The sequence below is a fragment of the Fusarium tjaetaba genome (genome assembly GCF_013396195.1).
Source record: "Fusarium tjaetaba strain NRRL 66243 chromosome Unknown NRRL66243_c0000064, whole genome shotgun sequence".
NCBI lineage: Eukaryota > Fungi > Ascomycota > Sordariomycetes > Hypocreales > Nectriaceae > Fusarium > Fusarium tjaetaba.
Window position 1 is genome coordinate 102836 of NW_023501260.1, and position 12388 is coordinate 115223.

Here is a 12388-nt window from a genome sequence, read left to right on the forward strand (position 1 = left end):
TACCCCGGCTTATCGCTTATCATTCCCAGAGTAAATCTCGGTTACCACGTGAGGTAAAGGCTCGCCAGGCTTGACCCAGTCAGCATTGTGTCTAATAGGGCTCATCTCATGAGAATTGACACCTACATTGCCATCGATGGTCTCGTCCGCATAGGGGCGCCAAAAGTCCTTCTTGCCCTGGAACAAACGTGTAAGCCACCCGGGTAGAATGCCTCCAGGAATACGCCATGTCCAAGGGTCTTTGTCCTTCTTATTAGTTGCAGTCAGCTTGCCCATAGAAGCTGTCTCTACGGCCCATACAAGAACTTGAATAACGATATAGCTGCAAATACCAGCAATGAGGCCATCAGCAATTGAGTATGTAAAGGGCATGATAGCAATAGTCAAGAACGCTGGGACAGCGTCACCCATATATCGCCAATTGATATTGACGACGGCTTGCATCATCATAGAGCCAATTAGGATCAAGACACAGCCTGTTGCCCAAGGAGGTATAGAGGCGAAGATAGGTGCAAAGAATATCGAGACAAAGAAGCAAAAGCCGGTCATCATAGCTGTGATTCCTGTTCGCCCTCCTTCACCAATACCAGCTCCACTCTCGATGAAGGCTGTCACAGGTGATGTACCAAAGACGGCCCCTATAGTGATACTGAGGGAATCAACGAGATATGCTGTAGCAGATCCTTCGAAATCCTGAGTTTTCTCATCTATGAGATTGGAGAATCTGGCCATCGAGTAAAGGGTACCTGTGCAGTCAAGAATATCAACGTAGAGGAACGTGATAAGGGCGCGCCCAAATTGTCCACTATATGCACTGATATCCCACTTTTGCACGGCAAGAATTCTGGTGATAGGATGAAAGTCCACAACCTTTTTGAAGAAGTTGAAAGAGTCATCGCCGACCGGGGTATAGGGGAAGGCTGTGATGGAGGTACCGCGTGGCCAAGAACAAACAGACACGAGAATAATGCCTATGAGAATAGCACCCTTGACGCGGAACATAGTGAGAACAACCGTCAGGATACCACCGCAGAAAATAGCCAGCCAAAGAGTCGGGTTCTGCATCTTGTGCGAGCCAGGACAGGTGCCATCCTCCAATTTGTCCGCAGGAGAACAGCCAGCCAGCTCAACAGGGGTCGAAACAGCGCCAGTAATCAGGCCTATGCCTTCACTGTAGGTAAGGCCGATAAGTGTCAAGAAGAGACCGATACCAGCGCCGGTAGCCAGCTTGATTGAACGCGGGATAGCTCGAGCAAGCCATTGTCGAAGACCGAGGATCGTGAGACCGAAGAAGATGAGGCCCTCGACAAAGATGGCCGTCATGGCCACCTCATAAGGGACGGGTCCAGAGCCATGGAAGCCGACGACCTAGGTAGAATCCACGTTAGAAATTACACATGGCGTCGAAGCAGGAATACGTACATCGTATGCGAGATAAGCGTTCAAGCCCATTCCGCAGCTGATACCGACGGGCCTGTGCACAAAGTTAGCAGCCAATCATCGAGCTACCTATCGAGACTAACATGTTGGCGAGGGCACCAAGGAAGAAGGTGGCCAGGGCAGAGATAGCGGCGGTGGCCGTGACCAGATCACGCTTGACCTCATTCTTGCAAAGGAGATAGTCCGAATTGGCGGCGCAGATGGGGTCATCGGGAGTCGAGTCACAGACACAAGTGCCTCCACTGTCAGCGACGATGCTGGAATTGACAGCCAAGATATATGCCATTGCGAAGAAGGAGATGATGCCTGCTCGGATCTCAGTCGTGAATCGGGAACCAGGTCGCTCGCGGGGCTAAAGCCTTGGGTCAGTGCGATTCTTCTTTGCAATTACTTCTTTGGTGGCGTTGGCTCACATGGCCAGATCCCTCCAATTGAAACCAGTGGCCTACGCGACTGTTGGCCACGCCATCGTTGATTCGACCAATCCACCCCATGATGGTAAAGCTCTTGAGCAGAAACGAAGAGATGCAATGGGAGAAGAAAAACAAAAGATCAGAGAAGGAAAAGGAAAAAGTGAAGAGAACAGGCCCGACTAAGACCTAAGAAGATTCCGTCAGCAGTGATTTATAAATTAGAGGCAACTGAAGACAGATGGCAAAGAGACAAGGGGCGGATGACCTTCGGCGGATCAATCCAAACAGGAAGGCTGTCCCTCTGGCACATTTGAAACCTCTAGAACCCTTTCCCGCGTAGCAACAGAGAGTGTTGGGAGGGTCGGAGGTTGGCGCGGAGGCAACATGCATTAGTGAGAGTCTTGGAATGGCCAAGCGCACGGATTATGGGAACTATTTAGGGAGGTCACGTCGGCTTGGCGTTAACTAATCGCGGGCTATGATAACGCAAAGTGAAGGATACCATATTTGGCTAATAACAACAACCGGGAGGTAGAGTTTAGTGGCGGTTTCAACGAGTCTCAGCTCTGCCTGGGAGTTGAGATATGGCTCAGTGATTAGCTATAAACTCCCAGCTATGGCTTTGTCCATGCATCTAAGCTCATTTTTAGGCTTTATTTTGATGGAGTGGCGGGCATTCTGGTTGGTTCGGTTACGAGGAAGTGTGCAAATCCGGGTCGTTGAACCGAAAAAAGGCTTATCTGGAAATTATTACACCCTCCTTCAGATCCCTGTCTGTCGCAATTATTCTTCAACAGATTGAAATAACTCCCCTTATCCTAGCCTTGAAACGGAGGGGGCTTGTTCATTAAATCTTAACTTCGTATATGGAGGGTACACAGGATAAGACTGGGACGAGTTGGCAATTTTATTGAATACATGCCCAGCGAGTCTCATCCCGCCCTTTGCAGACTCTTGTCGATCCTCCGCGAAACAGCTTTATCGCTGCTACTTTCTTTTCCCATGTTCTTATCGCTGCCGAAATGGCGACTCCATCTGATCACGTGTTACTCCGTCCCTTCAATGATGTGACAAAATGGGCCAAGTTTGCGCTTTCGCAGGCCAGTGGGCAAGACTACCAACAGACATCACTTAACCAGTCGTCCCAATCGCTATTGAGAGAAGGAGAGCGAGCTTTACGACGCCTAGTACCTTTACTCGCGGTGTCTTCTCCTCAATTAACTGAATTCCTAAGATATCTGACTTTGCGTCATGGTAAGGACCAGCACCCAAGCCACAGCGGACACTGACAGGCGAGTAGAAGATGTTATTTGTCAAGTTCGATCGATTGACATTTTGCTCTATGATTTTGAGGATTTCATTGAGCCGCAGACCTTTGACAAGGCCAAGTTTGACGAGCTCCAAGCTGCGACGAAGGAATTGGCTATTACTCTGGTAGAAGAGATCACACGGTTTACAACAAAGTCTGCTCTGGAGTCATCACCGGCCCCCTCGAAATTTCCGCCTCTTCCACCTCTTCCACAACTTACCAATCCCTCCGACGTGGCCAGATCGAGCTCTCAAATGTCCACGCGGCCTGCGAGATCGGGGTCTAGTCTTGGTACTCATCAGCAACGACCGTCCTTCATCGGTGGTTCGGAACAGCGCGATAGATCTCACTCTGGGGGACGTGCTTTGAGAAATGCTGATTATTCTACGACACAGTCACCTATTACGCCGAGCGGGCTCGCTTCACCAGTCTCCTTGCCTTTGTCAAGCAAATACGCGACTCGAGAGCAAGACACCCAAACCTACCGCTATATCCAGGCTCACCGACGACAAGAGAGTGATTCAGATGCGGTTCTAAACAGTTTGCAGGGTATTGATATTGGAGCGATCACTCCTCCAAGCTCAGTTGCATTATCCCCCAAATCAACAGGCTACCAGAACGCTATCGAGCAAAACGCAAGAGGCTCCTTCGGTTATAATCATCAGGATACTCCTCCGCCATCCGTAACTACTGAGCCAGTTTCGCAGCCGGATTGGTCTACAGTCACTGACCAACAGTCAGCTGTTGTCTCAAGCCCTGTATCTGTAACAGCCTCCCAATACACTAGCGCAAAGCTTACAGAATACCGGAATTCTGGGTCCTACATACCATCTGCAGCGTTTCCTGAACATCAACAATTGTCCATTATCACCCAAGGCTTAGCGCCATCCATACGATCAGACGGAAGCGGCGCGTCAGGTTCCAAAGCAGTATCAACATCTTCTAGCTCGATGAGGAAGGATTCTGTCTCTGTAAAAAGCGTGCACTCTCTACAGACCTATGAGATCGGAGCAGACAGCTCTTTAGCTCTACTGGGCGGACTATGTAAAGGAGCTCGAGCTTTTGCTTCTGGAGGTCCCGGACAGGCCATCAAAAGGGTCGGTGGCGGTTCAGACGGTGCTATAAGACCCAGAGAGTATTCTCAAGAAATGTTATTTGGGCAAATGCTGGATAATCCAGCTGAGACGTTGACAGAACCAACTGCGCAGTGTCTTCATTGTGAGTACAAGACTCCCTACTCGCATTTGCGCCAGGACATGGATCAAGATCGTAAGTCATTCAGTCACCCATAATCTCTGAGAACCAAGGCTAAAAGACAATTTTAGCATTGGCCAGCCAGCAAACGAGAGGGATTCTTCACCGTCCTCGCTTCCTATTTAAATCTCATATTGCAGTCCGAAACGTCAACTCGGTGTACTTTGGCTGTCTCTTTTGTGACAAGACCAAGTCTACTCCCCAAGAAGACGACGCTACCGTTTTCCAGTCAATCGATCTCCTCTTTCGTCACATTTCTCGGCATACCCATCCCTTGCCGCATGTTCCGGGTGTGGAAGTAGTCTACGAACACAGCGATATAAACTCGCGAGGGCGCCAAGACTGCGATTTATATTTCCCAAATTCTACCATGACTGCTCTGCATGGTATGTCCCGAACCAACGACTCAACCCGACTCACATCGTTACCCGTCGCCCGGGCCTTGAAAGACCATATCAGACGAAGTAATGAGAAGCCACAAGCAAGACCTGATGCAACCTCAGAGGTTCTACAGTTCGTTTCAGGGGCGAGGATAATCGGCGTTGAGTTCCCGGAGAAGTGGGACGGGAAGTGGTGCCAAGGCTGGCACGACGGGATATTCGGAACATTTCCAAGTAAATTGATCAGCCTGGATATGCCGCGGCATGTCAAGATCGCTTCCTTACCGAACACGCCACGGACGGGAGTAGCGAGGTGGAAGTTCGAGAAGCAAAGGCAGCCTGGCTGGCTGGCACTCAAGAAAGGCGACATTGTCTATAATCTTGCTTGTAGGTTCTCCATCATTAATAACTTCACCAAGGCTGGTTCTGACACTGACTCTATCTACAGGGGAGGATCCACATGCATGGTTCTGGAGTGGTTCAAATTCCAAGAGAGAGTATGGGATATTTCCTCGGTCTCATATCTTGATAGAGTCTATAAAGGACGGGTCGCTCGGTCATGAGGATCAAAGACATCGCCCCAAAGAAAAGACTCGCTTTGGTGGCTTATTTACTAAGTCTAAATAAGAAAAGCAGCAGCTTTGGGATATGGTTATAATGCTGATGGGAGGTTGATAAAAGCCCTGTCTATTAGACCTTATGTTATGTTTAAAAGCGAGCCTTATTGTATTCTCGTTGCTGTATGGCCCTAGCTGTATAATAAAAGATCTGGTTAATATATTACAGACACGTCTTAATGAGGAAATGGTTGAAATTTCACTCCACTTATCCTACTAGGTAAGTTGCAGAGCATATTTGGACCTGCCAGACTCTTCATAACTGAATTACGTTGACGTTAACTCTTGGAGCAACTTGCCTGTTAACATTTTCTTATTAGAAGTCAAATGCTGAATTGTCTGGAACATCTAGCATTTGACCGAATTGCCCCTGGATCGCCAACTCGATCTTCGATAAGATAAGATAAGATAGCTGGCAAATATTACCCGATGTTCAGCCAACGATGCCTCCATTCTGCGGCAGTCGGGATCAATGATTGTCCCGTAAGAAATAAAACATAAATCTGCAAAACTCAATTAACGACAGCCAGGCTAGACGAGTAGACGAGTGACCGAGAACCAGACTAACAACAATGATGACGAGACTGTACATAGTTAAACTGAAGCTAGACGCAGCGAGATTGGACCATGACGATCGGCAATGAAGATGGGCCGCTAGATGGGCTAGAACATCGGAGGTTACGGATTAAATGAACTACCGAGAAGGATGAGGACTGGTTTATCCGAGACATGGAGATCTGGCCTGGGATACGCTAACAATTTTTAGCTTGCGGAATTTTCTGTATCTGCTCTCGATGCATCAAGGCTACCCTAAATAAGAGGTCTTTATGCCCGATATCAATCCAAGATTTGTTCCAAGTGGTCTCAATGCTGTAATAAAATAAACAATTAATCCTAAATACTAAACAAAGTAAGTGTATATTCCATAGTTGCCAAGTGAATGTATCCAGAGCTGTTTTCCTGTGCACAGCAGTTTATTTTCACATCAAAATTGCAGCTTCTGTCAATCTCTAATGTTTTTCCCTAAATGAAAACAAAGAACACGTTACATTAGCAAACAAGAACAGTATCGTTGCTGCGCCAATGCAGTATTGCTTGCCAATGCAACAATGCATTGACACAAATCCCGAGAAATTAACCTTCAAGGTCCGTAACGCAGAGGCGCAGAAAAAGCCAATTCACAAACACGATTGAAAATGCTGAGCTATGACCTCATTGCATGTGCCGAGACTCGCGAATAAGAAAAATCAACCCGACGGAAACACCGCAGATGGACTTTTCGGGTCCCTCAGACCCCGTTATCTACGATCTACCGTGACGTCAACAATGCAAGATCGGAAAATCTGAACGAGAACGAGTGAGAGAGAGGGTGACACAGCGCTGCCTACGGGAAAACGTAGCTGCCGGCCTCCGCGGACGAGACCGCATAGGGCGGACGGAGCAGGGATTCGCCATAACCCCCGACACTCCGCAGGCCGCAGATCGACAAGCCCACAGCACTAAGAGACCGGCACAAACCTAATTGCTCCCTTAGTTTTTCGAACACCAGCAAATCCCCGTCATCCTCAATGCGTGGCAGAGTCGACGGCCGCTGCTGTCGGACTAGCGGGGACGCAGGCAGCCCGACTGAATGGACTAGATGGAATAGAGTGTCAGCGTGGCTGAAGTATGTCAGACGCATACTTTGGCCCTACCGAAGCTCCGACCATGTCATGACAGCATTGTCGGGGTGCTGTCGGGCCCGGCACTTGGGGGAGTTGGGAAGTCTGTGAGGTTGCTGTTATCTAACTTAAAGCCCGATTCATTTCCGCCCAGAAAGTCAAATCCAATCCATTCCATAGACAATTCACTACTTTCTCTTTTTTTAATCTTAATTTGGCTGAGCTGATCAATTGCCTGACAACGGGTCAGAGGTGCTTGACTCTGTTTTTCGACAGTCACATTCCAGTCAAATTTACACAAAAACACAACAAACAACAACCCCACGATTGAGAGAGTCTTAACTTTTCATTGATTTGAACACCAGCTTCAAAATGACGGAGCGACACTCAATTGAGAGTCCACCAGACTCAATTGAAATGGAGCATTCAACGGGAAGCGAGGGCACATACACCCGCCCATCGCCCCTTAGACGAACCAGCACCATGATCATGGACGAGCACGACCAACAAGAACTGCAAAGAATCGCAACTGGCATTTCTCAACGCCGCAGACAGAGCTTCGCTACCGTGCCCTCTAGAATCGCTACCATCAACGAAGAAGATCCCGCACTAGACCCTGCAAACAAAGCCTTTGATCTGTCGAAATGGCTACCAGCTTTTATGCACCAACTGCAGGAAGCAGGCGTCGGTCCTAAGAGCGCTGGTGTCGCATTCAAGAACTTGAGTGTTTATGGTACCGGAGCGGCGCTGCAGCTGCAGAAGACTGTGGCAGATATTGTTCAGGCGCCATTGAGGATTGGCGAGCATTTGAAGTCGGGCAAGAAAGAACCCAAGAGGATTCTTCATCAGTTTGATGGTCTGCTTAGAGGCGGCGAGACGCTTATTGTTCTCGGTCGGCCTGGCTCGGGATGTTCCACGCTGCTCAAGACTATGACGGGTGAGCTTGAGGGACTGCATCTTGGAGAGGAGGCGATGATTACATATAATGGTATCTCGCAGAAGGATATGATGAAGGAGTTCAAGGGCGAGACTGGTTACAACCAAGAGGTAAGCATCTCCATCTACTTCAATCAGTGAAGTTTACTAACCATTGTGAATAGGTTGATAAGCACTTCCCTCATCTCACCGTCGGCCAGACCCTCGAGTTCGCCGCTGCATGCCGTCTCCCCACCGACCCCAAAAAGCTCGGCCTTGCTGAAACACGCGAAGAAGTCGTCAAGGATGCCACCCAGATCGTCATGGCAGTCTGCGGTTTGAGCCATACGTACAACACCAAGGTCGGCAATGACTTTATTCGCGGTGTTTCGGGTGGTGAGCGAAAGCGTGTTAGTATTGCTGAGATGATGCTTGCTCAGTCGCCAATGGCTGCGTGGGATAACAGGTTAGTACAAGTGTTTTGTGTTTTGTGATGAGTTGTGAGTCTGACATTGATATAGTACACGAGGTCTAGACTCAGCGACAGCTCTCAAATTCGCCCAAGCAATCCGTCTAGCCTCCGACTACACCGGCTCCGCCAACGCCCTAGCAATCTATCAAGCCAGCCAAGCCATCTACGACCTCTTCGACAAGGCAGTAGTTCTCTACGAAGGCCGCCAGATCTACTTCGGCCCCGCCCGCAACGCCAAAGCCTACTTTGAGAAAATGGGCTGGGAGTGTCCTGCTCGTCAGACAGCGGGTGATTTCCTCACCTCCGTGACGAACCCGCAGGAGCGAAAGGCCAGACCGGGTATGGAGAACAAGGTCCCCCGTACGGCGGAGGAGTTTGAGCGCTATTGGCATAACTCGCCGGAGTGTAAGAGGCTGAGGGAGGAGATTGAGGTGTATCAGCAGGATTTTCCTTCAGATAACCGCCACGAGGCCATTGCGCCTTTGAGAGAGCGCAAGGCTCTTATGTAAGTTCCCCCACCACCTCAAAGGATCAACGAAATGCTAATAATGTGTATAGTCAAGATAAGCGTGCTCGAAACAAGTCTCCGTACATCATCAGCATCGCAACCCAGATCCGCCTGACCACCAAGCGCGCCTATCAGCGGATCTGGAACGATCTCTCAGCGACAGCGACACACGTCGCCATCGATGTAATCATGTCTTTAATCATCGGTTCAGTCTACTACGGCACTGGCAACGGATCCGCAAGCTTCTACTCCAAAGGCGCAGTTCTTTTCATGGGTATTCTCATGAACGCACTCGCCGCCATCTCCGAGATCAACAACTTGTACTCCCAGCGCCCTATCGTCGAGAAGCATGCTTCTTACGCTTTCTACCACCCCGCTGCTGAAGCCATCTCTGGTATCGTGGCGGACATACCCATCAAGTTCATCTCGGCGACTGTGTTCAACATCATTCTGTATTTCTTGGCTGGTCTTCGTCGCGAGCCTGGTAACTTCTTTCTGTTCTTCCTCATCACGTATATCTCAACCTTTGTCATGTCTGCGATCTTTAGGACGATGGCGGCAGTTACGAAGACGGTTTCTCAGGCTATGATGTTGGCTGGTGTTATGGTCTTGGCACTGGTTATCTATACTGGTTTCATGATTCGTGTTCCGCAGATGGTTGATTGGTTTGGTTGGATTAGGTGAGTGACTTCTTACTTACTACTGAGTGGCTACTAACAGTTACAGATGGATTAACCCCATCTACTACGCCTTCGAGATCCTGGTTGCCAATGAATTCCACGGTCGCGAGTTTGACTGCTCTCAGTTCATCCCCTCCTACTCTGGACTCAGCGGCGATACATTCATCTGCTCAGCCGTCGGATCCGTAGCGGGATCACGAACAGTCAGCGGTGATGCCTTCATTGAGACCAACTACCGCTACTCCTACTCCCACGTCTGGCGCAACTTTGGTATCCTCCTTGCATTCCTCATCGGCTTCATGCTCATCTACTTCATCGCCACTGAGCTCAACTCCAAGACCGCTAGCAAGGCTGAGGTCCTCGTCTTCCAGCGCGGTCAGGTCCCCGCTCATCTTCAGGATGGTGTGGACAGGAGCGCTACGAATGAGCAGCTCGCTGTTCCTGAGAAGACGAATGAGGGTCAGGATTCTACTGCTGGGCTTGAGCCACAGACTGATATCTTTACTTGGAAGGATGTTGTCTATGATATTGAGATCAAGGGTGAGCCGAGACGTCTTCTGGATCACGTCACTGGTTGGGTCAAGCCTGGTACTCTTACCGCTCTGATGGGTGTCAGTGGTGCCGGAAAGACTACTCTTCTTGATGTTTTGGCTCAGCGAACTACCATGGGTGTCATCACTGGAGACATGCTTGTCAACGGAAGACCTCTCGATGCCAGCTTCCAGCGAAAGACAGGATACGTCCAGCAGCAAGGTTAGTGACATCACCGTATTAACCGTCCTTTGCAACTTACTAACACGTCTCAGATCTTCACCTTGAAACCTCAACCGTCCGCGAGAGTCTCCGCTTCAGCGCCATGCTTCGTCAGCCCTCAACCGTGAGCACCGAGGAGAAGCACGAATGGGTCGAGAAGGTCATTGACATGCTCAACATGCGAGACTTTGCCAGCGCTGTCGTCGGTGTTCCCGGCGAAGGTCTCAATGTCGAGCAACGCAAGCTTCTCACCATCGGTGTCGAACTCGCCGCTAAGCCCAAGCTCCTCCTCTTCCTCGATGAACCCACCAGCGGTCTTGACTCCCAGAGCTCTTGGGCTATCGTCGCCTTCCTTCGCAAGCTCGCCGATGCAGGACAAGCTATCCTTTGCACCGTCCATCAGCCCAGTGCCATTCTGTTCCAGGAGTTTGATCGTTTGCTCTTCCTTGCTCGTGGTGGCAAGACCGTGTACTTTGGTGATATCGGTCAGAACTCGCGTACGCTTCTTGATTACTTTGAGAAGGAGGGTGCTCGGGCTTGTGGTGATGATGAGAACCCAGCTGAGTGGATGCTCGAGATCGTCAACAACGCTACCAGCTCCCAAGGTGAAGACTGGCACACTGTTTGGAAACGCAGCCAAGAGCGTGTCGCTGTCGAAGCTGAAGTCGCGAGGATCGCATCTGAGATGTCTTCAAAGACCCCTCAAGACGATTCCGCCAGCCAGTCTGAGTTCGCCATGCCATTCCGCGCACAGCTTCGAGAGGTCACCACTCGAGTCTTCCAGCAGTACTGGAGAATGCCCACGTACATCATGTCCAAGCTTATTCTTGGCACGATCTCTGGTCTTTTCGTTGGCTTCTCTTTCTACAAGCCTGACAACACGTTTGCAGGCATGCAGAATGTCATCTTCTCTGTCTTCATGATCATCACAGTCTTCTCTACCATTGTTCAACAGGTAAGTCCCCTTTATCAGTGTCAGACTTACAGTACGCTAATCCTCATAGATCCAACCTCATTTCATCACCCAGCGTGACCTGTACGAAGTGCGAGAACGACCCAGCAAGGCCTACTCTTGGAAGGCCTTCATCATTGCCAACGTCATCGTCGAGATCCCATGGCAGGCTCTTACTGGTATTCTCATGTATGCCTGCTTCTACTACCCTGTCATGGGGGTGCAGAGCTCAGCCCGCCAAGGCCTAATCCTTCTCTTTATGGTCCAGCTCATGCTCTACGCCAGCTCGTTTGCGCAGATGACCATCGCTGCTCTTCCTGATGCTCTCACTGCCTCGTCGATTGTCACTCTCTTGGTCCTCATGAGTTTGACCTTCAATGGTGTTTTGCAGTCTCCTGATGCTCTTCCAGGTTTCTGGATCTTCATGTATCGCGTTAGCCCTTTCACCTACTGGGTTGCTGGTGTTGTATCTACCGAACTGGGTGGACGTCTCGTCGAGTGTTCACGATCCGAGGTCTCTGTCTTTAATCCTCCATCGGGCCAGACATGCGGCGAGTACATGAAGGCTTATCTCACGCAGGCTCCTGGTCAGCTACAGAACCCTGATGCGACATCGGACTGTCAGTACTGTTCTTTGTCCAACGCCGATCAGTTCATGGCTGGTAACAGGATCTACTACACGGAGAGATGGCGCAACTTTGGCATTGTTTGGGCTTACATTGGCTTCAACATCTTCATTGCTGTTGCATCTTATTACATCTTCCGAGTTAACAAGTGGAACCTTGGAAAGAAGAAGGCTTAAGTTTGCAATGAGTTAGTAGTTATTTTATACTTGTTTTCTTAGCTAGAGTCGGTTTTAAATATCAGATTGGCCCTATAGTGGCAAATAGTATTTTTATAATAGTATTTAAAAGTATTTAATAATTTTACCTTTTATTTTAAAATTCTATTACTTTAATAGCTTTAAATTCTATTTAATACTTTATTACTTAAAACTTTTTAATTTAACTTAAAATTTATATTTTTAATAATAT

The 12388-nt window shown here is 49.2% G+C and overlaps 3 protein-coding genes across 3 annotated transcripts; 2 read left to right on the top strand and 1 right to left on the bottom strand.

Annotated features, from left to right (window-relative positions):
* Positions 1 to 9: 9 nt before the first annotated feature.
* FTJAE_3398 (major facilitator superfamily transporter) lies at positions 10 to 1934 on the bottom strand (the record flags this gene model as incomplete). The annotated part of the gene is made up of 4 exons (XM_037349690.1): positions 10 to 1368; positions 1423 to 1474; positions 1524 to 1792; positions 1854 to 1934. 4 exons carry the CDS (start codon positions 1932 to 1934, stop codon positions 10 to 12), a joined length of 1761 nt encoding a protein of 586 aa, XP_037209531.1.
* Positions 1935 to 2875: 941 nt separating this feature from the next.
* Positions 2876 to 5359, top strand: FTJAE_3399 (uncharacterized protein; the record flags this gene model as incomplete). Its single annotated transcript, XM_037349691.1, has 3 exons — positions 2876 to 3107; positions 3154 to 4431; positions 4488 to 5359. The coding sequence occupies 3 exons, from the start codon at positions 2876 to 2878 to the stop codon at positions 5357 to 5359; spliced, it is 2382 nt and encodes a 793-aa protein (XP_037209532.1).
* A 2087-nt stretch (positions 5360 to 7446) lies between these two features.
* On the top strand, positions 7447 to 12156 carry FTJAE_3400 (ATPase; the record flags this gene model as incomplete). The annotated part of the gene is made up of 7 exons (XM_037349694.1): positions 7447 to 8121; positions 8175 to 8455; positions 8511 to 8966; positions 9020 to 9649; positions 9696 to 10402; positions 10456 to 11357; positions 11407 to 12156. 7 exons carry the CDS (start codon positions 7447 to 7449, stop codon positions 12154 to 12156), a joined length of 4401 nt encoding a protein of 1466 aa, XP_037209533.1.
* Between the last annotated feature and the right edge of the window lie 232 nt (positions 12157 to 12388).